Genomic DNA, 27,961 nt, shown 5'->3' on the forward strand with positions numbered 1-27,961 from the left:
CGTTGTTTGTTGACCGTTGACTTTTTCCAAAAAGTCAGACTTTTCGAAAAGTCATATTTTATGTTTTTCGATGTCCTGAGTCCGATTCCGATGTCCATTTCACCAAATTTGAACCTGATAAGCTGTTTTCACTGATTTTTCACTCGAATCGATCCGTTTTTCGCAATTAAGCTCTATTTTTAATGAAATTTCTATTGATATGTATCCAATGAATTATTGGAAGTTGATTTCAAGATCAAGGGCGTTCGAATTAAGTTTAAATGGTCGATCAGTATGGCACAAAATCGAGGTAATACATTACTACCTCTTTATGTTTTATGGAACATGTTGATAATGAATAAATACATGGATGTATATGATTGGTCTATTATGCCTATTTGATTATTGATGGATTCGAACCGAATACGGTTTAAGTGATAAATTATGAGAATACTTTGATTAGGTAAAATTATGAAAATACCCTTATGTTGTAAAAAGATAAGAATTGACCCTGGAAGTTGGATAAGAAGTTTGTAAAGACATATTGATCTGATGAAACTACTGATGTGTATAGAAAATACTAGTTTTCCTTAGGAAATATGGATAACCGATTTCTAAACCCAAGATGGCTTGTACAAGATACTAGAAGTTTGATAAGGAATAATTTAAAGTTTAGAGATTATCCGAAAAATCGATTAACCCTAGAATCTCTAAATTATAATTATCTTTATTAAGAGTTTTAATACCGAAATTATATGGTTAAGAAATTACGAAATTACCCTTGAGAGGGAAAAATAACCCAAATTGACCCTGAATAAAAAGATACTCAAGAAGTCATGCATAAATTGATGAATTACTAGTTTCATCGTTAAGTTCACGCGTTTATACAGAAAATTCCTGATAATCCGTAAATTTCCGAGTTATGAGTAAATACCTAAAGAATAATTTATCGAGGGTGTTCTTTTGTCAGAATTGTTTGAAAAGACTGGAATAGATGATAAGTTTGAATTAAATAATAAGATCGGACAGAAGAAAAGGATTGAAATATCCTAGATCTGTAGAATGACCAAATTAGGAATGAATGGATATCTTCCAACTCTGAAACAACTGGAATAATATTGGGCACAAAAATGACCAAAATACCCTTATGACCTAGAATAAGTAAATATCTTGGATTAATTAAGAAATCCAAAAAACATGGATGTTGTACTACTCTTAAAAGTTATGGAACGTAGTTTAAGCCAGTAAATCAACGCTAGTGCTATATCAGTACCTGAATTGTATATGTACCATTTGAATGCTTGTTCGTCTCCTCAAGTTTGGATCGATGATAATTATGGAAGTACTCATATCAACTCAACTCTAGAGAGCATTCGGTACTAAGAAATGGATATTCGTTAGACAAATCAACTACAAATACCAAATTGAATTGACCGGAAATACAATATATATCCGAAATATAGAAACGTACGAATTACTCTGGAAAACTCTAGAGTAACCGGGATAGAGTTGGCAACTAAATGAACTAAGTAACCTCAATGACTGAGGATGAAGTTAGTGATTGGGATAAGTCTGGAAACTAGAATGAACTTACATGATGTATCACATCTATGGGTCAAGAACTACAAATCAAGCACGACAGCATTTCATGATACCGTAGAAGCGTGAAAATGAAATAAAGACCATTGAAAGATCTATTCAACGATGATTCCGAAGATGATCTATGGACAAGAATATTTGGTATTAAAGAGTAAATACACTGGAAGGGCAATGAATTGACCAATCAACAAACATCAGTTCTGTGAGCTGTTTATCTTGAGTTTTTTGATAATCCGATCAATCGACATAGATTGTAAAGGTCCTGATTCTTTGTTCTCCTTTAACAGCTCAAATCACTCTAGTCATATCTGAAAATATAAGTAACTCAGATGTAAAGGATTTTGAATAATTGATGATTCTGTCAGTTAATGAACTTTTCTAATAGTGATTCTAAATTCCAACATTCTATCGGTATACTGAAGATCCGTGTTTCTCTACCCGATAAGATTATCCATTATCTCTGAATAATATTTGGAAACTCTAGTGTGTTCCCTAATCACATGAATATTTTATCTGATTTTCGATTTGAATTTTGTTATGATGCCTGACATGGATTCTGTTCTAATACCTGACCTGGATTCTGATATGATATCTGACCTGAATTATGTTTTTCATTTTTGATATATCCGTTTACGGACTGAAAATGTTTTATTTGGGGGTATTATTGGAGGAAGAATACTTGCAGTCTCCTCGGCTTTGTGCTCAGGGCATTACTGGACGTGACGATGAGTGTATGGTTCTGGGGAACCTACACATTTTGGATGTGTTCGGTTGGGGGAATTACTATGGTTTTTGAATTTTAAAAATGTTTTAAAAAGATCTGTATCTTTTCACTAGTTTTGCGGGAACACACTAGATAACCTATTTTGATCTTCTGAACCCAGTCACCTGAAATATTTCCCTTTGAACTGAAACTTACTATCTGTTACTACTTGAGACATCAGTAAAACCTTAGCTTAGCCTAAAAATATGTACATGTCTGATCCAATAAGGAAATATATGTTATATGTATCTACATGTTCTTCAGCATCATCTGGTAGTTCTGTACTACTGAGCTTTCCAAAGCTTACTCTGTTACTCACTTTTCAGGTTAAAAGAATTGTACCAGTGCATCTATCGACATCAGTAAGGGAGTTCTTCCGGCGATGCTTGCAGAGTATGGTACATGTGATTAGGGGTATGTAGATTGTATTTTATTTTATATCTGAGTCTGAAAATTGGTTTTATTTTTTAATACTAATAAATCATTTTATAAGTTTACATGTTTTAATAAAAGTTTTAAATTTTCCGAGATTTTTACAGTGAGCCGCTCCAGTGGCCCTAATGTGACATCCCATATCAGATCGGGTTACCCGCATCGATCTAAGGGGGTTACATTTAGTGGTATCAAAGCTTAGGTTGAGTTAAAATTTTCCAGATAGACTGGTCGGTCGAATTTCAAAGGTGTCTGATCAGTATATACCCCTAGACTACAATCGTATTTCTCTGAGCCGGAACTCTAAGGTTTTGTCCCTCTCTGTAACGAGCTTACCTAAGTTTTCTATCCGTTAGGACTCTACCATTTCATAAAGGAATACCAGTAACGTCTGCCTAAATTATGTAAAGTACCTCACGAGCCATGTGAGAGTTACTCATCTGAGAAATTCTGACCCGACTCCAGAAATGAAATTGGGATATGTTACTGCTCTATGAAGCTATTATCGTAACCAAGGTTGAATTGATTTCACAAGGATAATTATATTCAGATTATTTTATTAGAATGAGGGAGAGTTCTGAAGAAAATGTATACTCAGCTGGTTAAAGATTAGTAGAGGATCGGTACTTCTGTAAAAGCTACTAGAAGACATCGAAGAACTGATGGAAGCCTCATTTCTGCATTTATGTGACTTGAATGAATTTCGAGGATGAAATTCTTTTAAGGAGAGGAGAATTGTCACACCCCAATTTAGGGGCTAAATTTTAGAAATTTTAAAGTATTGAATTTAAGTGGTATTTTAGAAGAAATTGAGGATTGAAGTGTAAAATTGAAAAGTTGGCATACCATTTTAGGAAGTGTAGGAAATTTAGGGACATAGTCATGAATTTACCTATTTTTCTTATGTGTTGAATTATAAACTCTCTCTCCCCCGAAAAATCTGGTTTTTCAAGATTGTTTTTCCCATTTCTTCTTCCCCCGTCAACTTTTTTGAGCTCCGATTTCTCCACCGTCCGGCCACCGTTCATCGATCTGAAACCACCATCGTGTTCGTTGTCGACCGGAGAACAAAACGCCTCAAACCTCTCGTCGTAAATTGATGCCATTCATCGTAAATATCAACTGGAAGTTTCGTCGGTTTTTACTCGATCGTCGTTGGTTTTCCGTCGATTTTGTTCGATCCAACCACCCGTTTTCGACACCTCCCACACCATCGTGTTCCTTGCATCGTTCCGAGTTCGCTGGTGTCATTCTTGTCTTCATCGTCGCCGGCGCGTGAGGGGGTGAAGAAGTTAAAGTTTACGATGTTTCAGAATCGAGCTCTCTGCCATTCAAAATTGTGAACCGAGCCTGGTAAGTGTCTCAAAATCCCTTAAAATAATTTTAGAGATTTTTTTGGAAATTTTTGGACACCGTACGAGGCCGCACGCGCCCCCACCCTCCACCCTTGCGCGTGGGGAATATCCACCGTGTGGTGGACAACAATTTTGACCCGGTCTGACCCGACCCGATCCGACCCTACTACCCAACCTGATTGCCCGACTCGACCCGTTGACCGACCCATTGTTTATTGACCGTTGACTTTGACCAAAAAGTCAAACTTTTCGAAAAGTCATATTTTATGTTTTTCGACGTCCTGAGTCCTATTCCGAAGTCCGTTTCACCAAATTTGAACCCGATAAGCTGTTTTTCACTAATTTTTCACCCGAATCGATCCATTTTTCACAATTAAGCTCTGTTTTAATGAAATTTCTGTTGATATGTATCCGATGAATTATTGGAAGTTGATTTCAAGATCAAAGGGCATTCGAATGGAGTTTAAATGATCGATCAGTATGGCACAAAATCGAGGTAATACATTACTACCTCTTTATGTTTTATGGAACATGTTGATAATGAATAAATATATGGATGTATATGATTGGTCTATTATGCCTATTTGATTATTGATGGATTTGAACCGAATATGGTTTAAGTGATAAATTATGAGAATACTTCGATTAGGTAAAATTATGAAAATACCCTTATGTTGTAAAAAGATAAGAATTGACCCTGGAAGTTGGATAAGAAGTTTGTAAAGACATATTGATCTGATGAAACTATTGATGTGTATAGAAAATACTAGTTTTTCTTAGGAAATATGGATAACCGATTTCTAAACCCAAGATGGCTTGTACAAGATACTAGAAGTTTGATAAGGAATAATTTAAAGTTTAGAGATTATTCGAAAAATCGATTAACCCTAAAATCTCTAAATTATAATTATCTTTATTAAGAGTTTTAATACCGAAATTATATGGTTAAAAAATTATGAAATTACCCTTGAAAGGGAAAAGTAGCCCAAATTGACCCTGAATGGAAAGGTACTCAAGAAGTCATGCCTAAATCGATGAATTACTAGTTTCATCGTTAAGTTCACGCGTTTATACAGAAAATTCCTGATAATCCGTAAATCTCTAAGTTATGAGTAAATACCTGAAGAATAATTTATCGAGGGTGCTCTTTTGTCAAAATTGTTTGAAAAGACTAGAATAGATGATAAGTTTGAATTAAATAATAAGAGATGATGGAAGAAAAGGATTGAAATATCCTAGATCTGTAAAATGACCAAATTAGGAATTCTTGGATATCTTCCTACTTTGAAATAACTGGAATAACATTGGGCACCAAAATAACCAAAATACATTTATGACCTAGAATAAGTAAATGTCTTAGATTAATTAAGAAATCCAAATAAACATGGATGTTGTACTGCTCTTAAAAGTTATGGAACGCTGTTTAAGCCGGTAAATCAACGCTAGTGTTATATCAGTACCTGAGTGGCATATGTACCATTTGAATGCTTGTTCGTCTCCTCAAGTTTGGATCGATGATAATTATGGAAGTACTCAGTTCAGCTCAACTCTAGAGAGCATTCGGTACTAAGAAGTGCATATTCGTTAGACAAATCAACTACAAATACCAAATTGAACTGAACGAAAATACAATATATATCCGAAATACAGAAATGTACGAATTACTCTGGAAAACTATGGAGTAACCTGTAATCACCAATTTTCAATATCAGAAGTCAAAAATAGCTTACCCACTACACCTGCTCCCATCATCCATTGATTCCTGCAGGAACATGCGCAAAATCACCCGTATTTTATGTTAAAATTATGTAAAGGTTTGGCTATAAAAGCCAAACAAAATGTATGGGGAGGGAAACAAGAATTGTAATCGAATTGGGGGAAAACAAACTGTAAACGGGGAAATATTCCTTTCTTTCATTCAAAAGCAATAGAGATAGAGGATTTTTCTTAGCATCCATATACCATTCCTCAAGGTTTTCTTTCTTCATTATTCTTTGTAGTAACATTTTCTTTATTTTTTTAAAAATCATTTTCAAGGTAATATACTTATCCTTTCAAAATATTTTTCGTTCATTAACTTTCTTTGTTCCTAACGTAAAAAAGATTGAAATATAGAGTACAAAGAAATGATCATTTACCTTCGGGGTCGGTCCTTTCGTCACCAAATTAGTCAAACCGTCGGGGTTAAGAAAGGATCGGTTTCCCTGGGTCGCCGTTTGTGCATTTTGCATGTGAGTTTGTTGGTTCCGTTAGGCTTTAGAACATTTACCTGCCATAACAGGTGTTGGTATACAACGATTGAGGAGTTTGGTTCTCTTGTCTCGGTCGAGAAAAACGAAGGGAAATCAGAGAGTTGAGGGTCAGTTTGGGGCTTTTAGGCACTCATTTATGAGGATCTCAACCAGTAAAGAGTTGTAGATGAGGAGAGTGGCGCCGTGGAAGGAAGTAGAAGAAGAGGGCTACGTGGGTTTGGGAAGAAGATTAGCGTGAGGGAGAGAGTAGAGGGAGAATGGAGTGAGCGGCTGATGAGGGTTTAATTTAAGATTAAGTTAGGTTTAATATTTTAAGTAATATATATATTACAACTTTAGGGTAAATCATGGTTTAGTCACCGCAACCTTAGGGATAAATTAGGTTTAGGTCCTTGAAATTTATGCGAATTTTCGTAAAACATTCCCTTGTTTGTTTTAATTTTGTGATTTGTTTCAAATATTTATGTATTATTTATGTTATTTTGTATATTATTTTAACTCTAACTAAATAGGAGAAAATGCATATAGGACCTTGGTTTATGGGTATTTATGTATTCAGGTCACTAGGTTATTTCAGATTTTATATATTTGATTTTACCTTTAGTTGAATTTAGTCATTATGTTAAAGTTAGTATTTTTAGTTTAAATTAGTCCCTGAATTAGGTTGTTAATTCTAATTAAGTCCTTTCACTATTTTATTTATTTTCGAATTATTTGTTACCATTTTGTTTTTATGCGTTTTGATTCTTTATTTTAGGTTTTTAGTTTAAGATCATTATTTTAGATTCCTTTTAATTTTATTTTAGAGTCTCCATTTTACTTAGATTTCAAATTAGTCTCTTAATTTAGGGGATAATTCGAAATGGCTCTCGCGTAAACGCTCGAGGGACCATCTTAGTTATTCGATTCAATAATTGTTTAAAATCAAATAGGATTAATATTAGAGCCTACGTTCTTAGGCTTGAGCCCCTATGTTCTTTAATTCTCATAATTTGACATCATACGTTAGAAAAAGCCTTAATTTATTTTTAGTATAATTAGGATTAAATAAAATTTTGCTTGATTGCATTATTTTTAAAACTTAAGGCACTGTTCACTTATTAAGGAGTTAATAGTATATCCTCCGCGATCGTGCTCAGGGGGTGACTACTGGTAATTCCCTAAATAAGTCGACATCCTTTTCAAAACCACATCATGTTCTTCTAAAAACAAGATAATGTTCGGTTATTAGGCACAATAGTTGATCTCCCACATTTACGCTCGGGGGTGAATGCTATCGGTCTCGATAAACGAATACCCTTTTCAACTTTGCATCCTTAATGACTTTTAAATTAAATAAAGATCGAACTTAAAATTTCTAATTTTAAATATAGGGTAATCAACTAGGTACCAATTTTTGGGCGCTTGTGGGGGTGCTAATCCTTCCCCACGCGTAACCGACTCCCGAACCTAATTTCTGGATTTTTCACAGACCCCAAAACTCGGTATTTTATAAAATAAAATGTTTTATTAAAATCACCCGGTTTTTACGGTGTTCCAATCACACCTTAAATGATTGGTGGCGACTCCTCACCTTTTGAAACGATTTTCAAATAGAAAACCCCCGAGTCGGTATCAATCTTTCCCCGCCCGGGCGAAAAACAGTGTCGACATAACCGAGATAGACTTGGCTACTAAATGGACTACGTAACCTCAATGACTGAGGATTAAGTAAGTGATTGGGATAAGTCTGGAAACTTGGATGAACTTACATGATGTATCACCTCTATGGGTCATGAACTACAAAACAAGCACGACAACATTTCATGATATCGTGGAAGCGTGGAAATGAAATAAAAACCATTGGACGATCTATTCAACGATGATTCCGAAGATGATCTATGGACAAGAATATTTGGTATTAAAGAGTAAATACACTGAAAGGGCAATGAATTGACCAATCAACAAGCATCAGTTATGTGAGATGTTTATCTTGAGTTGTTCGATAATCCGATCAATCGATATAGATTGTAAAGGTCCTGATTCTTTGTTCTCCTTTAGCAGCTCAAATCACTCTGGTCATATATGAAAATATAAGTAACTCAGATGTAAAGGATTCTGAATAACTGATGATTCTGTCAGTTAATGAACTTTTCCAATAGTGATTCTAAATTCCAATATTCTATCGGTATATTGAAGATTTGTGTTTCTCTACCCGATAAGATTGTCCAATATCTCTGAATAATATCTGGAAACTCTAGTGTGTTCCCTAATCACATGAATATTTTATCTGATTTTCGATTTGAATTTTGTTATGATACCTGACATGGATTCTGTTTTAATACCTGACATGGATTCTGATATGATATCTGACCTGAATTATGTTTTGATTTTTTATATATTCGTTTACGGACGGAACATGTTTTATTTAGGGGGTATTGTTGGAGGAAGAATACTTGCAGGCTCCTCGGCTTTGTGCTCAGGGCCTTACTGGACGTGATGGTGGGTGCATGGTTCTGGGGAACCTACACATTTTGGACGTGTTCGGTTAGGGGAATTACTATGGTTTTTGAATTTTAAAAATATGTTTTAAAAAGATCTGTATCTTTTCACCGGTTTTGCGGGAACACACCAGATAACCTATTTTGATCTTTTGAACCCAGTCACCTGAAATAATTCCCTTTGAACTGAAACTTACTATCTGTTACTACTTGAGACATCAGTGGAACCTTAGCTTAGCCTAAAAATATGTACATATCTGAACCAATAAGGAAATATATGTTATATGTATCTACACGTTCTTCAACATCATCTGGTAGTTCTGTATTACTGAGTTTTCCAAAGCTCACTCTGTTACTCACCTTTTTAGGTTAAAAAATTGTATCAATGCATCTATCGACACCAGTAAGGGAGTTCTTCCGGCGATGCTTGAAGAGTATGGTACATGTGATTAGGGGGCATGTAGATTGTATTTTGTTTTATATCTGAGTTTGAAAACATGTTTTATTTCTGAATACTAATAAATCATTTTATGAGTTTAAATGTTTTAATAAAAGTTTTAAATTTTCAGATATTTTTACAATGGGTCTCTCCGGTGGCCCTAATGTGCCATCCCAGATCGGATCGGGTTACCTGCATCGGTCTGAGGGGGTTACATCAGCGAACTTAATAAATTTATTTTAATAAAACTGAACATCAAAATGGAATTTTAATTATAATTAAAGGGTCAAATGAGAATTTTTGTAATTTAACATGTGACATCATATATTTAATGGCATATAGCAGTATTGTGCTCGTTTTGTAATAAAATCTAAAGTTTAATGTCCATCATAAAAGTTTTAAAAGTTTAGTACCTAAAAAGATCATTTTAATATAATCTAATTATTATTTGTAAATTTTATCTTATAAAATTAGTGGTAAATATCAATACATGATAGAATTTTCCATATGAGATATGTCTCAATATTTTCTCTCTCTTTTTTACAATTTTATTTAAACTTTCTAGTATCCGAAATATTTCAAATTCAGTTATTTCAAAACAAAGTGTCTTCAACTTTAAAGATAAGTTAAATTCAAATTTAAATATTTTACATGAATACAATTATTTTATATAATTTAGATATTTAATTTAAAACTAACTTATATATTTATTATTTTTATATTATTTGAATCAAACTAAATTATAAACCATTTTCTCCGTGATATTCTTTGAATAGTTTTAACTGTGGAAATAACAGGTGTTTTAACTTATTTAAAGACGAAGATAAAATTTTATGTTAATAAATTTAAAGAATATGAAATTAAAACAATTTAGAATTATAAGATTAAATTATTAATGAAAAATAAAAATAAATTATATAAAAAATTAGAATTTTCGAAAATACACCGCATGATTATCATAATCTCGCTATCTACAAAATATCTACAAAATTAGCGGGCTTAGTGGGGCTTATTAGAAATGACAGAAGAATTTCAACGTTTGGTGAAAAAAAAAATGTAACTTTGCATACATAACATTAACATCAGCATTTTAAATAATTAATTAAAAATATTTGAGTGATTAAGTAATTATTATTATTTTTAAAATTTTTAGATTTGAGTATAATATCTGTAAGAGCATATAAAGTTTATTATTAAATAATTAATTTTTTTTTAAAACAAATAGTATTTTATATTTACCTTAAACGAATAAATAAAAAAAACATTAACAATTAACGGGTCTTTCACTTTTTCTACATTTCTTAGGAGATTATAGATGATTATTAGGTTTTATATTTGCCTTTTAAATTGGTTTTAAATGAAATACAAATAGCCATGAATCTACTAAACAATATTCACATCTACTAAACTATGAAAATTAAGGTCAGAGTCAATTTTAATTCGTATACTTTTTTAAATTTCAGTATTGATTCAAATCATATAAAAATAGGGTAAAGTACATAAATGATCGGACACTGCTTTGTTAAGTCTATCGACTATTAAAAGTTTTAAAATATTCTCTAAATTATATGAAATTGCTTTGTTGAGTCTCTCGATCATTAAAAGTTACAAAATGATCACTCGAGTATTCATATGTTCCAAACTTATATTTTTCATTAAAAATTTGAAGGTCATCTGAGTTGTACGTTAACATGCTAACTAAGATATGATAAAATTTGATCTCATAATCATTTCAATTGTATAACCGCTTGAGATTATTATGAGATCATATTTTATTATATCTCAAACAATAGGTTAACATCAAACTTAGACTGCCGTCAAATTTTTAACGAAAAATGATGAGTTTGGAACACATGAATAGTTGGATGACCATTTTGTAACTTTTAATAGTCGGGATTTAACAAAGCAATATACTATAGTTGGGGGATTATTTTGTAATTTTCAATAGTTGAAAGACCCAACAAAGTAGTACCCTATCGTCGTGGGACTATTTGTGTACTTTACCCATAAAAATAATATGATTAAATTATAGAAATTTTAAATGTTTAAATTGAAGAATACGAACTAAATCTATAACTTACACGTAATGTATAAGTTAATAACATAATTAAAGTTATCAAAATTAATAATAATTGTTCAAATCAGGATAGAAATTTTCAAGCTTAGTTATAAAAACTAAAAATAGTTAGGATAAATTATGTGTTTAGTACATAAACTATTAGTTTTGGTCTGTTTTAGTACCTAAACTTTCATTTAAAAAATCATACCTAACGTTTAGTTTTTGTTTCATTTTTAGTACCCGTCGTTAAAAACTTAACAGACGGGCTGACGTGGCATAGCTTCGGTGGATGGACGATCAATTTGAATAGTGAACCACGAGAGAATGACGAGTCGACCAACATAGTCTAATTTTAGGCCCATCGAACGGTGGACCATAAAGATCGGAGGATGAAGAAATCGAAGAGTTCATCATCGATTTGGGGAGATTGAGGTATTTTCCAGTGAAACGGAGGTCGAAATCACGTTTAGGGAATCGAAAAGGTGCGGGTTGGAAAGTTTGGGTTTTGTGAACCGACGGATGTGATGGCCGATGACTGTAGACACGACGACCAACGAGCCCATCCGTTAAATTTTTAACGAAAGATACTAAAATGAAACAAAAACTAGACGTTAGACATGATTTTGAAAAAAAAAATGAAAGTTTAATTACTAAAACAGACCAAAACTGGTAGTTTAGGTACTAAACTCCTAGTTTACCCAAATAATTATAGTACATGAATTAAATATACTACTTACACAGAGTACAAGGACTAATACAAGAATTTAACCCTAAAAGGTTTCCAGCCTTTTAAAAGGTCCTTTTACCGCTGAAAGCCGGTAAAGGAAAACAAGATCCCTCGACTGACAAAAGACTGCAACCAGAACCTTCCTAGTACCCGAGTTGTGAGAGGAAAAAAGAGCGTCGCATACGGCGGCGATGGCTTCTGTAGTCGGAGGCGGCGGCGGAAGTGTGGAGTGGCACGTTAGGCCACCGAATCCCAAAAGCCCAATCGTCTTTTTCGATATAACCATCGGTTCCATCCCCCGCGCCGGACGTATCAAGATGGAACTCTTCTCTGAGATCACCCCTAAAACCGCCTAAAATTTCAGGTATTTCTACTTCCTTTTCTTTTTCTTTTTCTACGATTATTCTGCACTCCTATCATTTTCTGTTTGAAGTTTGAATTTTAATTTTTTTCTCCATTTGCAGGCAACTATGCACTGGCGAATACAGGTTTATTTTTCATTTCATTTTTTTGGAACTTAAATTATCTGTATCTGCATTAGTAATTGCTACTTACCCATTTTATTATTTGGATATCAGGAAAGCAGGGCTGCCTGTTGATTACAAGGGTTGCCAATTTCATAGGGTTATTAAAGATTTTATGATTCAAGCTGGAGATTTTCTCAAGGTTGCTAGTTTATTATTTTTATGGGCTTTCATTTTTCATTTATAATCTTAGCTAATCTTCTCAATCATATTAGTCTTGACTCTTGAGTTGCCAGAATTAGCTTCTTTAGTGTCTTGTAGGTTATAATTGATTTTGAGTATATGATTGAAGTAGTCGTTTTGATGCTGTTATGTTCTTTCATTGTATGCCCCTACCTTGAATGCATGGGTTAATACTCTCAAATTGGAGGGTGGTTTTTGCCAAAGTAACAATATTTCAATAACTTGGAAGATTGTTTCGATTTGTTAAATGGAAACAATGTGCAACAGATTACATGTTTTTCAATGACAAAGTTGTTGTGATCGATTTTCTCCGATGTTATATAATGGTTACATTAAAATTTTACATTGCAGGGTGATGGTAGTGGATGCACTTCCATTTATGGTCACAAGTTTGAAGATGAAAATTCTATCACCAGACACACTGGTCCGGGGCTGCTATCAATGGTATGCTGCTTCCTATGTAATCTTGAGTGGCTATATATTATATATATTTTCCTTTCTCTACTTTGGAAACTTTTCGCACTTGTGTTGCTCTGACGGTTTATTTTTCTTTAAGTACCCATATTCAATTCTTGTGTTCTATGCATATTGGACAAGGCTATAGTGATATGATCTTCTAAGTACTTTGAAAAACTCATTAAAAATTGAACATTAATATATTTTATACACGAACGAGCCTGAGTAACATAGTTTCACACTGAAGGACAGAGAAGTATACATAGACCAGTGGTGGTAACAGAGTATGAAAAAATTCAGTGAAATTTTACTAAAGTTATATACTGTTTGTTTTTTTTGCCTTTTATGTTGCAGGCAACAGTGGTCCAAACACTAATGGTTGTCAGGTAACTTAACTCAATTTCTCGTTCTTGCTTGTTTATACACAGCACACATACACTCGCACGCGTGCAGTCTGATGCATGTAAAAAGAAACGCCGATTTCATTCATGCATACAGTATGAGTAAATGATCAAGTGTCTCCTCTATTAAAGGCACAATAGTATAACGTTGCTATTTGTTTCAAATTTAAGCTTCTGAGATGTTTCTCTGGCTGCTCATTCCCAGTTAGGTGAATAGGTAGAAATATTGCTGTTGCAAATTCGTGGACCATGTATTGTCTTTTTTTCTATATGATGACTGTTTGTAAAATCTTCTGGGTAAATCATCGTGTTTAAACCATTGGTATATTGATTTCGGTGTTTGTTGACTGCAGTTCTTCATAACATGTGCAAAATGTGAGTGGCTTGATAATAAGCTCGTTGTATTCGGGGTATGTTTTCTAACCTTTTAGTTCAGAATACATCCGAATTTCCCTAATTTTTAAAGTTGAATAACCGAACTATTTTTTCCGTGATCATGTAGAGGGTGCTTGGAGATAATCTTCTCGTTGTTCGGAAGATCGAGAATGTGGCCACAGGGCCGAACAACAGGACGAAACTACCATGCATTATAGCCGAGTGTGGCGAGATGTAAAACTTGATATTTCATTGAACACATATGCTGAAGACTAACCGTGAATGATATTGCTGTAAGCATTTTAGAACTTATTTACTCTAACATCTGTTTGACGTTTATACAGAGATTTGCCCTTGGGATCATAGTTCTTGCTTTTGTCATATTCAATTATTCACAATACGGATAAAAGAAAATATTTTATTTAAAAAATTATATTTCATAGAACTTTTTAAAATAATGATTATAAGTAGAGTAATAATGAGATTATAAATCTTGTTAAATCCAATTAAATAATGATTTGGTTGAAAATCTTAAAATTGATTTTTTGAAAAATGAGAAATATGTGAATTTTAAAATTATGAGTTGTTTTTCTTTGAAATTAAAAATATTAAAAATAAAGGTTTTCTTAAATTCATGGTGCGTTTTGGATGCACAAGTGTAATTCAATGAATTTTAATTTTTTGAACATATTTAAATGATTTTATTGTTTCGTCGTATATATTGTAATTACACAATCATTTAAACTAGAATTTTAATTATAAAATATTAATTATTATAAAATAATACATACAAATATTATATAAATATTTAAATAAATATTCAACAATAAAATTATTAAAAGTAAAAACTAAACGTCTTTTAAATTTTTATATAATTAGTCAATCATACCAAATTTGTTGGGCTATTCAATCTGTCATGAGACGTATATAATCATCATCATTTAGGGGTTATTGGTCAAGTTTTTCATCATCGGAATAACATTTTTTTATGTAAAAAAACCCGTTAATTTTATTAAAAAAATATTATATCTAAAATTATTATGAATGATTATAATTATAAACGTAAATCGAATATATAACTAGGATATTTCTTATAATTATTGACACAAGAGAACTAAGTACTTAAGATCATAAAAGGATCATATAAGAAAAATGTTAAAAAAATAAACAAAATATAGATACGAACATATCTAATTACATCAGCAAACAAATCATAACATGAGATCAAACTACTGAAAGAATACTGATAATCACAAATCAAAGTCAGACATCATGAGAAAATTATCTTTGAATGTAAATTGCATATCCACATCCAATTTGAAGGTCTAAAGCAAAGAGGATCAATTGAATAACAAATAATAGTTATCTTAATAAGTTGATGTGATGTCAAATCTAACTCTGAGAAAATTAAACGAAAATAATGATCAAACATCTAATAAAAAAAACTCAAAGTGTACCAACAGATAGATAAAAGCGTGTCATAAAAATAAAGTTATTAGAAATTAAAAAAGAAAAATAAAAATAAAGATTAGTCTATATAAGAAAATAAAGGAAAACAACAAATACAAAAGGTTAACTACAGTTACTAAAATTACACATATTTATCATAGTAACTTTATAAAAGAGAAAACTAAGACTTCCTACTAATTGATTAGATTTAATTATATCTTAGCATCATCGGAATAAGAATTGTATCATAATTATCTTATTATTTTTCATGCTCGTCAAAGTAACTTTATAAAATTACACATATTTATCAAAGTTCATGCTATATTAAAGAATTATTGTTTATATTATAAAAATAATATAACATGTTATGTATACACACATTCATGTTATATTGAAAATTACTTTTTATTATAAACATATTATATCAATATATAGAAATAAAGTTAATGTTATATTAAAAATCATTATATAATTATAACTAACGTATGTTTGTTCAAGTAGTAAGCAGTTTGATATGGTTTAAGCAAATCTTAGGTTTAAGGCATTGTGTATGTAGAAAATTATTGTTAGAAGAATCACCCACAAAAATCAGGTGTGCGACACAAATTAGTCCGAATTAATCAAAACAAAACTTTGAGGAATCAGGAGGACAACAAAAAAATATTATATTTATTATAAAAGTCTCCTAACATATAATAACAATATTATTATTATTATTATTAAAAAAGTTAATTATTCACTAATTATATTAATCCTCATAATTAAACAATGTAATTGGAACACTAATTAATAACTATCCCATGAATCATGATAGAGATATAATTAATGAAATCTTTTTATACTGATATTTTTAAAAAAAATTATATTTAGATTAAAATAGATAAATTTATAAACTATTTATTTAATAAAATAATGAATTTGAGTTGGGTATGGGCCGGGTTTAGAGTTTTAGACTGAAAATCTTGATTCAAACCCGGGTCGAAAACATCAGTCCATCGATGGACCGATCTACTGCACAAAACGACAGCGCTTTCGCCCCCGGAGTCTTTACATTGATAATAGGCTTAATAGTTCAATTCATTCCCTTTATCCATCTCCCACGCCCTGACTCAGTCACTGAACGAGTCGAGCTCCAACGCAGATTACGGAAATGGCGTTCACATTGAGGAGCGTGAAAGTACCTCCGAACTCAGCGAGTTTGGAAGAAGCAAGGGGCCGGGTCTTCGATTTCTTCAGAAAAGCTTGTCGATCAATCCCGACTATTATGGATATATATAACCTAGACGACATCGTCACCAAATCCGAGCTCCGTTCCATCATCGCCTCCGAGATCCGTAAGAACACCCATGTTACTAACCCTAAGGTCCGTCTCCCACTCTCTCCATTTTTAGATCATTTTATTTAATTTGTTTGTTGATTTGGGAATTTTATAATTTTTTTCATTGTTAAGTATGGAAGATTGAACTTTTTTTATGAGTATCGATAATTTTTTTTAGATTTATAGTAATTTGAATGAAGAGAAAAGAAAATGAATGAATAAAATAGATAATCCAAGGGTTAGTTGATGTGGGATTGTGAGGGAAAAAGTGGGGGAATTTCTATTTTCTATTGAATTGGGCAAGTATCATTGCAATATCTTTATATATAATGGGAATGCTAAATTATGCTGTAGAATCAAATTTGTTTCATGTGTTTCTTCATCGTCAATAGTAGATTGTGAGGATTTCCTGGGTAAAAGCTGATGGATTTTGTTGAAACGATTTGTTTAGATTAATCTGGGGTATCTATAGCTTTGTGAATAACTGTTTCAGTATTTCCTGTTTTGACCTACGTTTGCTTCGTGAATGATTTCTGTGAGATACGGTACATCTTATGATTTACTCCTGCATGAGCTGGATGGGCGTTATTGCTTTTTGAATGGAACAGCTAAATTTTCTGAATGTCAGTTGATGTAACCTTACCATAAGCTGTTTTGAGTTTGAAGTGCTTTGAATAGTATAGATAATATGGTCCAAGCCTCTTTGTTTTTTCATCTTAAATAACTCTTTTACTTTAGCCAGATGATACTGTGGCTGTTGTTGGTGAAAGGAAGATTATTTTGCAGATCAAAATGATCATATGTATTGATCATATATAATTTGTGCTGCAAATAATATATATATATATTTGGAAATTGATCAATCAATCTTGCTATAAGTGTATAAATGGTATCACAGGCTTTTCTGGAGAATCTGATGCCATAAGAAATACATTTTCTAATTCTTTTTCGTGTATTCGAAGGATCTTTGGAGGGTCATATATCCATACCCTTGTCCTGATATGCATTGAACATGTTCTTGTACTTGTGTCCATTGAGAAAAATGAATAGTTGGATTTTATGTGTGCTTTTGGAAAGTTCTTTGCTTCTTGTATTCGCATGTTGAAGTCTTCAATAAATGTTTTAGGAGCATTTATCTTGTGGGCAGCTGTTCTAAGTGATGTTTTGCCCAGAAATGTTACATTCCCTCGAAAATGAATTGTTTATTATCTTGTTAGCTACCTAATATTTAGATTTAATAGCTTCAGCATACTTTAGGTAGAAGAGCCTCAATGGTCGATAATTGATATATTTCAAATATATCAAATTGTAGTCATTTGGCAGAGCTGCGTTGTTCCTGATGTTAATTTGATGACAGTATGGGTTTGTTTCGTCTATTTATTGGTGTATGATTTTTGTATTTTCTGTTTATGAACAAGTTGGTATAGGAACTCAGAACTATGGGAAGGATTCCTGAATCTATACATTGCTAATGTTTTGCTGACTGAGATTTTGGAAACACTGTTTTCAATGGTCTTAACGGTGAGAAATCTGCAGGTAATTGATTTGCTGCTGTTTAAGGGTATGGAAGAACTGAACAATATCGTCGAACATGCGAAACAACGGCACCACATTATTGGGCAGTATGTACTGGGTCGTCAAGGGCTTGCTCAGGACACCAAGGATGAAGGAACGTCCGACTTCCTCAAGAATTTCTACAAAAGCAACTACTTTTAAACATTCGGTTTGCTATCTTCCTTGATAATAAATGTTCCTATCCGAACCTTTCGATTTGGTATGTTCCACCGAATTTACTTGTGTTGGTTTTTCATTAATTTGCTGAAATGCATGCTTGAAGTCTGGTGAATTGCTAATCAGAATAATCTAGTATACACCTCTTGATAATTGGCAAATCAAACTGTGTTTTCTTCTTGGAACATCTGTAAGTGCAACACAATAAATTTATTTATGTAGGTTTTGACGAGTTCATCATGTGTACTATATGTTCATTATTGTTTTTTTCTTTGCCATGCTTTAATTTTTTTTTCCCTCAAATTGTATTTATGGCATATGTTCATTACATATCTATTTGACATTTTTAAAACGATCAATTTCTTGTTGATATTGTTATGATATATTTTTTAACAATAGCAATTAATAGAACAATGGAAGGAATCAGAATCACAAGACACCCAAGCATAAAGATAAATGGGGACAATAGTCATAAAAAGAACTCATACAAAAATAAAAATATTAAACCTAAAGATATGAAGAAAAATGAAACATTTCCTTAAGAACAATGATTTACATCAAAAGATCTCAGTAATTTTCATAAAATTTTCTTATCTTTAGTAAATGATACGTTTTATGAAATGATAAAAGAGTGGTGAGAAACAAATTATCTGACAAATTGTTTTGTTGCATGATTCTAATTAAATCCATAAACAACATTCTACGAAATAAGAGATGATTATACATGATTATATGAATTTTGGTACGTTACTATTTAGTTTTATGTAGATTTTGACATATTCGTGTCTTGTTTTCTTTTTATACGTATCACGTGGAGTGTTAATTATTTTTATTATGTGTCCGTATCGTATAATCATTTGTGTTAGAAAATAATAGATTTAGTTTATTATATTCAAATAATTGATATTTTTTATATAAAATATCAAATAATAACTGAAGTTATTATTTATCTAAGCCTTAAATGTTTATTATTTTCAAAAATATTAGGCTTAATACAAAAATAAGTGCTTAAACAATGTTTCGAAAAATGTTTTTGTGTCTAAAGAAATTTTTGTTAAAAATAGGTGCCTAACGTTTTCCGTTAGGTGCCTACTGTTATATATATATATTTAATAATTTTTTAAAAGTTTTTAATAATAAGAATATTATTTAAAAACTTAAAAAAATTTAATTTATTTATAGAAAACCCAAACTTTTAATAAAATTATAAAAAAAACTCTAAAAAATTAAAATATCTCATTTCAACCCTTATTACCAACTATCGTCGGCCATTTTCGGCTACCATTGTCGTCGAACACTTGAGTTTTGATAGGAATTGTACGGTGGTTCGAACGGTGGTGGCGGTGTAGCTTATGGACATCAGGATCAGCCAGAATCGACTAAAAACAATGACAGTGACTTAAAATCTGACGAACATTTAAACGCGTCTCTATGGCAAATGGTGACACTTTACGACGAAAAACCAATGGGTTTTTGATCGTGGAAAGGGGAAGGGGAAAAAAGAAGGGGATAGGGAGAGGGGGGACGCGGGTAGTTGTTGGTTTTTTTAACTAAAAAAATATTTTTATTTTTTTTAATTTTTTAAATAAATTCTTAAAATTATCAGAACGTGACACGTGTCACTTAACGACTAAATTTAACGGTCGTTACGGTCTAGGCACCTAAAAATCTCTGATGAAAACGTTAAACATCTATTTTTAATGAAATTTTCTTTAGACACTAAAACGTTTGACGAGGCAAAGTTTAGACATATATTTTTGTATTAAGCCAAATTATTATAAATAGGCTTAAGGTTGAAAACTCTCTATTCTTTTATAAGAAAAATCAATTAAGATTTTAATTTTTTCCTCATAATTAAACTCTTAAACTCAAAAACTTAACTAATATGGTATTTTGATTGATGAAAATCATTGTTGATCGTTATGATATTGTTATGATATTAATGTGGCGATTCGTTGACATAGTAACTCATATATAAAGGATGGTGCGAAGGGAATATCCCATCTGAAATAGCAATGCTTAAATCTCTCGTGCACCTCCAACTGCAAAACAATACGCTTTTTGGCTCATTAACTCGAGAGATAACAAACTTCACCAGCTTATCTGTTCTTGACCTTAGCCGTAACATGTTCTCTGGGTCAATACCTCAAGGAGACGAGGACTATGGGAGCTTAAAACTCCCACTAAACTTGTGCTGCGTGAGAATCATTTCTGTGGTTCAATCCCTGTTTCCATTGGAAACTTGACCAACTTGTCTACTCTTTCTCTTCACAAGAATAAGTTTTATGGGTCGGTACCTAAAGAGGTAGGCATGCTTAAGTATCTCTTTGAACTTAAGTTGTCTAATACTAGTTTCGTTGGCCTAAATCCTCCAACCTTCACCAATCTTACTCGTCTGCAACATTTGCAATTAGTCCATAACCATTACTGGAAAGATACCACTTGAGTTGGGACATGCAACTCAGTTGCAGGAACTCGATCTCTCTTTGAATCATCTAATCGTTGAGATTCCGAGGGAACTCGGAGCATTGAAAATGATCCAGTCTTTCTCTAAGTAGTAACCGGTTTTCAGGAAAAATTCCATCCGAGATTGGTCTTCTTTCTAATCTAGAACAACTTAAGTTGGCATCAAACAATTTAAGTGGACCCATTCCTGATCAACTTGGAAACTGCTTGAAATTATTCCACTTGAATTTGAGCATGAATGACCTTGGAGAGTGCATTCCATCCTCAATAAGCGATGCTATTGCTCTTGAAAGTCTAGATTTGAGTCAGAATTCACTTATTGGAGGCATCCCAACAGTTTGGAAAATTACAGTCCTTGGAAATATTGAACCTTTCTCACAACATGCTCAATGGTTCCATCCCAGAAGCTTTCAATGATTTGCATGGTTTGAGAATTGTGAATATATCCTTCAATCAATTGGAAGGTCCTATTCCAGACCTTAAGGCATTTCACCAGGCTTCATTCGATGCCTTAGTGAACAATAAAGCCTTATGCGGTAACACTACTGGACTAAGGCCTTGCCGAGACAACCATAGCCATGGAGGAAGGACCAAAGTCATCGAATTAGCTTTGCTTCCACTCTTTGGTGGTCTACTTTTGTTGTTTATATTGGCTGCAAGTTTCCTTACTTATTGCAGGAAGACTCCAACCAGAAAATCAGAATCAAGGGAGGAACGACATGGAGATATTTTCACTGTGTTGTGATTTAATGGAAGAGTACTCCATGACAGCTTTTGAAATCTCTTAAGATCCTCGCCTACCACTAAAATCTTCAATAATCGAATCGATTGAGATCTTCACCTTCAACATGTATCTTGAAAACATCAATTCTAATTACTACCATCTATTCTTTTGGCCCTAATAATCGTAAAAGAGGAATAACTACACTCCTAATGAATATCAAATATGAATTCATTATCCTTTGTATCACTATATTCTATTAACATATTTCATACCCAATAATCGAATTTTGATAATAAATACGTAGAGACTAATATTCAAATCTATTTTTATGTGAGTGGTTTTAAAATATGTAAATTTAAGTATAATATATCTAAATTGAAAAAAAACAGATATTTGTAATCTATTGCCTAAGATTTGGAGTTGTGCTGGTCTAACTATGCATGCAAACCATTCAATTCATAAAAAGGTAAACTATACATTTAGTATCTTAATTATTACTTTTGTTCTATTTGGTCACTAATTATTTTTTTCAAATCATATTAATATTTCGTTTTGGTTTTATTTTGGTTATCCACCGTTAAAAATTAACAGAATTACTGATGACGTGACATTAACTTATGGTGATACATCAACGTCATCGTTAATTTTTTAATGATGGGCGACAAAAAAATTAAACGTTAAATATGTTTTTAAAAAAAAATAATTGAATGACTAAAATAAAAATGATAATTAAAATACTAAACGTGTAGTTTACCCGAGAAACAAGACAAGAACTAAAATTTGGACCAAAACAAAAGTAGAAAAGCCCAATTTAACATTAACAGACCCAAACAATGACTCAGAAAGCTCAGAGAAGTGGTATTATGAGAACTCAGAAACTCTAAATTTCAAAGACTTTAGATTAGTTGACAATCCCAGTGTTTGTGTGTGTTTTGAGGGTTTGAGTTCTCAAATCTTTCATTTTTCATATTCCACTTCCTCGATATGATTGTTTAGAAAAAAACCATATCTTAACCAAACCCAGAATTTTCAGCAAATAAAACCACGGCGACGATGCCGAACATGCCCGTTTCAGATCTGGTGAAGTCCTTCAAACTCAAAACAAAGCAACAAGAGCTCTTGATCCGTGTCACTATCCTCTGTCTCGTCTACATCTTGGCCTTCATTACCCGTCTTCTCGGTCCTTCGTTATGAATCCATGATACATGAATTCGACCCCTACTTCAATTATCGCACCACTCTTTACCTTACCCAAAATGGGTTTTACGATTTCTGGAACTGGTTCGACTACGATAAAAGCTGGTACCCTTTAGGCCGAATCGTCGGCGGCACGCTTTACCCGGTCTCATGGTGACCGCCGCTCTCATTTATCGCATCCTCCATTTCCTTCGTTTCGCCGTCCATATCCGCGAAGTCTGCGTTTTAACCGCTCCGTTTTTCGCTTCGAATACGACCCTAGTCGCTTATTTCTTCGGGAAAGAAATCTGGGATACCGGCGCCGGACTCGTTGCCGCCATTCTAATCGCCGTTTGTCCTGGTTACATATCTAGGTCCGTCGCTGGTTCTTATGATAATGAAAGGGTCTCCATTTTCGCTCTGCTTTTCACGTTTTACTTGTTCGTGAAGGCGGTTAATACGGGATCGTTGGCTTGGAGTTTAGCTTCTGCGTTTGGTTATTTTTACATGGTTTCAGCCTGGGGAGGATATGTTTTTATTATTAACTTGATCCCACTATATGTACTGGTGCTTTTGATTACCGGGAGGTATTCAATGAGATTGTATGTTGCGTATAATTGTATGTATGTTCTGGGAATACTGCTTGCTATGCAGATTCGGTTTGTTGGGTTTCAACATGTGCAATCTGGTGAACATATGGCCGCCATGGGAGTCTTCTTCTTGTTACAGGTTTGCACGTTATTTCAAGCTGTTTCTTTATTTTTGTAGCCTATTATGATGAATTTTTGGTAGTATTTTTCTAGTTGAAGCAATTGGTGCTTGAAAACTGGGGTATGTTTGTACTTATGCGATGATCAGAACACAAACCCGATACATGAGTGTCTCTAAACCTATATAATATGAGTTATTAATGTATCAAAATCCATTCAAGTATGAAAATCTTAAGTCAAATATGATTATGACCCTATAACATATCTGAACCTTGGTTTTAAAAAGCGTAAAGCGCCCTAAAGCGCTTAGGGTCCAGACACCGAAGCGCTAAGCGAAAGCACTAAGCGAAAGCGCTCGCTTTATGCACACGAAGCGCCATAAGGCCGAAATTCAAAAAAATACAGAATATTTATAAATTATCTTATAAATACTTAAATATCAAAGTGTCAATGCATATATTCAAAACTTATAAGTACTTAAACATCAAAATATAATTCTCAATTTACTTATAAGTTATAAACACTTAAATACTTATATACCATTAACCATACGACTATATGAGCATATTAATCTCAAAAGATGGTCTACACCAAAAGTAGTCTAAAGTGAGATGACAAAAGTATTTTTCTAAACCCTCAATTCCTTATAACTAAAAATCCTATAATCGTTATCATCAACTCGGACAACACCATCTCCTTCATCACTAGACACTCCAATATCTTTTCCATCACATCTTCATCAACTAAGCATCTACGAGATGGTCTACTAGAGATAGGATTATGAGCAGGAGATTTTCTTTTATCATTTCTCGATGGTCCGGCTCCATCATTCACTACTTTTGATGCTCTAGTTAGATAACTAGGCTCATATGCACCAGAAGCATTAGCAACATCACTCCATGTCAAATCCTCACCAACAAACACTGCCTCATCATCATCTTCCATCTTCCCATTTACCGCTCAACCTCAATCGTTCTCTGTAAATTCTTTGATTACCGCCTATTTCAATCGCATTTTTTACCCTAGCCCGCCTAAACTAAAAGCCGATCTAAGCCTGATAATCTAATAGCCCACTAAACCCTAAATAAGCCTAAAAAATCGTATCTGCTAAAGCCCAGAATGGTATCTTCTAAACTCGCGATTAAGCGCCGATTAGCGCTTTTCTAAAGCGTTGCAAAAGCGCCGATTACTACTGCTTAATGAATTCGTAGTGCTTTTGCTATGCTGAAGCGCCAGGGGCCTCGCTCGAGTCGCTTAGCGCTTTAATCGTGCTTAAGCGGCGCTTTTTTAAACATAGATCTGAACATGACGAGGATAGAATAATGCCAAGTCTAAGCAAAAATATAACCGAAGATAATTTCTTTTCCAATGTTTGGTTTGGTCCATTTTAGTGGGTCTGGTTTTTTTATCATCAAATTTGAAGGTAACATAGAAAAGGAGCATTAGTTTTCAGTGGAACCTGTTTTTGAGTGGGATGATTCTTCTTGGAATGCACTCTAGTTATCCGAAGGTCATTGCTAGTAGAAAAAAAACCCAATTTTATTTGTGTGTGATGAAGTGAAATTGGTTTGCTGAATATTTTCAGCAATTCTATTTGTCTGAGCTTTGTGCTGGTAATGAAAAGTTGCATTGATCGTATTTGGACTGCTCGTGCAGGTTTTCTACTTTTTAGATTGGGTGAAGCACATGCTAAGTGACACAAAATTGTTCCTAGCTTTTCTGAGGATCACTGTGACATGTGCAGTCGCTGTGGGTGCTATTGCTTTGGGATTAGGCATGTTATCTGGTTATATTCACCTTGGACGGAAGGTTTTACTCTTTGCTGGATCCAACCTACGCCAAGGATCACATCCCTATTATTGCATCTGTCTCTGAGCATCAGCCAACGGCGTGGTCATCTTTCATGTTTGATTTCCATATACTGCTTTTCCTTTTCCCAGCTGGTCTTTATTTCTGCTTCAAGCGGTTGTCAGATGCCACTATATTTATGTCATGTATGGTCTGACAAGCATGTATTTTGCCGGTGTTATGGTTCGGTTGATCTTGTTGCTACACCTGCCGTTTGTCTTATTAGTGCTATTGCTGTTTCTGCTACTGTGAAGAACTTGACTGTGTTGTTGAGGTCGGAACAAGGGTGTCCAAACTGGTTCCACTAAGGGAAGTAGCAGCTCAAAGGCCTCTTCTAAGGTAACATCTCCCTGCCGTTCTCTCTCTTTCTCACATGCGTACACACGAGTAACACAGGCCTGCTATTCAGCATGTAGCGTAAGAATTTGTTTTGGTGCTTTTGTTTTTGGCTTTTTGCTAAAGGAGCTAATCCCAGCCTAATAAGTCACTACTTAAAACACTTTATGAATTTATTCAGTGTAAACCCAAGGAATAACGACCTTCCTTATTTTCCAAGCAGGCTTTACTCGATCAATCACAGCCTTTCCAGAAAAACGGGGCGAATGCGCTGCTCTTTGGTGCCTTTTACTTGCTTAGTAAGTACGCTACCCACTGTACATGGGTCACATCAGAAGCTTACTCGTCTCCTTCAATTGTGTTGGCGCGAGAGGTGCCCACGGGAATAGAGTTTATTTTTTATGATTATCGTGAAGCCTTTTTGGCTTCGACAAAATACTCCTCCAATGCTAAGGTGATGTCCTGGTGGGATTATGGGTATCAAATAAATGCCATGGGAAACAGAACTGTTATTGTTGACAACAACACTTGGAATAATACGCATATTGCCACGGTTGGGCGTGCAATGTCATCTTACGAAGACGAGGCAATTGAGATAATTGATCCCTCGACGTGGATTATGTATTAGTTGTCTTTGGAGGTGTTACAGGTTATTCTTCTGATGACATTAACAAGTAAGACAGGAAATTACTCTTTTTTTTTACACTACTTTTGTTTCTTAATGCTGCCACTTCATGCATCGTGTAAAAGGTGCCTTGAATGTTTCTTTTCTTCGAATCATGGAAGCTTGTTTTGATCGTATCGTAATGGTTTTCTACTGTCTCTATGCTTATGCTGTCATCATAATCTTTTGTTTTGGGTTTCCCAAGTTCCGCTTTTCTTCCGTCCTATGGGAAGTGTAATTACCGTATTCTAATTATATATTATTGGCAAATAGATTTTTGTGGATGGTGAGAATCGGAGGTGGAGTATTCCCTGTAATTAAGGAACCTGATTACCTCGTTAATGGTGAATATCGTGTAGATAAAGGCGCAGCTCCTAAAATGTTGAATTGCCTCGTGTAAGTTCTCTAAGTCATTATTCCTCTCATTTTCTATATATGATATATATATATATATGTATATGTATTCATTCTTTGGTGCTCTAATGATTTTGGATGTTGAAAATCTTTGTTTATACTTTTTTTATCTCTGTGGCCAGGTACAAGCTATGTTACTATCGGTTTGGAGAGATGCTGACAGAATATGGCAAACCTCCTGGGTAAGCACATCATTTTCAACTGATTGGTAGTAAACATGTCCACATGTATATATATAATGTTAAAAGAATCGGACCGGATGTCGACTTGTTGGTTTTGGTGTGTGTGTGTGTATATATAAATATAAATATTAATGTTTAAATCCTAATTTGATGTGAAATAAATATTAGATTTGAATGGGATGATCCTTTTATATAAAACCAAGTATAAGATCCAAGTTTATTGAACTACAACTAAGATTTTAATATTATATGCAAATAAATGCTTTTTTACCTGTTCAATCCTTGTTTATTTTATCGATTTGGTTATTGTCTGGTGCGTATATACTGGAATTGCCACTGGCTTCTGGTCCGGTTTTCTATTCCATTGGGTATATCTATTGGAGAAAGGGATGTATAATGCTAAATCTTTTGTGGACTGCATTCTATATTGCAGCTATGATCGTGCGCGAGGCATTGAAATCGGAAACAAAGACATTAAACTGGAGCACTTGGATTACGACATCGAACTGGATAGTTCGTATTTATAAGGTTAAACCACCAAATAATAGGTGGTAAGGAACTCTCTCAGCTTTCAACACTTTGCAGATCCTGAAGAAGGACAATGCTAGTTTCCCCATTTGCGGTCGAGTCTTGGAATTGTAGATTTAGCAAATCTTTTCTGCTCGAGACCCAGTTGACATTTTAGAACCCCAGTTTTGCAGATTTATGAATCAAGTTTTAACCTTTTTTTTTGGTATGGTCATTTATGCCTTTTATAAACGTGGGCATGTAAAGGCTAAACAAAGGCAGGCCATTAATGTTCCCTCTGATAATTGACATTTGATCCTCCTAATTGATCACTTGTAAATTCCACATATTTAGCCCCTCAATCTCTCAACTCTTATTTCACTCTTATTTGGGGCACTAGAGTTTAACTCTT

At 33.5% G+C, this 27,961-nt stretch overlaps 1 protein-coding gene, 1 long non-coding RNA gene and 1 pseudogene across 2 annotated transcripts; all 3 read left to right on the forward strand.

Annotated features, from left to right (window-relative positions):
* Positions 1–12,465: 12,465 nt before the first annotated feature.
* Positions 12,466–14,359, forward strand: LOC120213169. The gene is made up of 6 exons (XR_005524771.1): positions 12,466–12,573; positions 12,664–12,751; positions 13,144–13,236; positions 13,603–13,634; positions 14,003–14,059; positions 14,152–14,359. It is a non-coding gene; the product is annotated as an uncharacterized LOC120213169 (long non-coding RNA).
* Positions 14,360–16,523: 2,164 nt separating this feature from the next.
* On the forward strand, positions 16,524–18,709 carry LOC120213168 (NADH dehydrogenase [ubiquinone] 1 alpha subcomplex subunit 6-like). Its single transcript, XM_039211311.1, has 2 exons — positions 16,524–16,836; positions 18,328–18,709. Exons 1-2 carry the CDS (start codon positions 16,624–16,626, stop codon positions 18,505–18,507), a joined length of 393 nt encoding a protein of 130 aa, XP_039067242.1. The 5' UTR covers positions 16,524–16,623; the 3' UTR covers positions 18,508–18,709.
* A 3,913-nt stretch (positions 18,710–22,622) lies between these two features.
* Positions 22,623–27,934, forward strand: LOC120213166 (annotated as a pseudogene).
* Positions 27,935–27,961: the final 27 nt, after the last annotated feature.

Source organism: Hibiscus syriacus, unplaced genomic scaffold (genome assembly GCF_006381635.1).
Source record: "Hibiscus syriacus cultivar Baekdansim isolate YM2019G1 unplaced genomic scaffold, ASM638163v2 tig00110020_pilon, whole genome shotgun sequence".
NCBI lineage: Eukaryota > Viridiplantae > Streptophyta > Magnoliopsida > Malvales > Malvaceae > Hibiscus > Hibiscus syriacus.

Excerpts from the sequence above, each read along its gene's own strand:
- LOC120213168 (XM_039211311.1), top strand. The coding sequence starts at position 16,624 with ATGGCGTTCACATTGAGGAGCGTGAAAGTACCTCCGAACTCAGCGAGT. Across the intron at positions 16,837-18,327 it reads CCCATGTTACTAACCCTAAG|GTAATTGATTTGCTGCTGTT; the intron begins GTCCGTCTCCCA and ends AGAAATCTGCAG.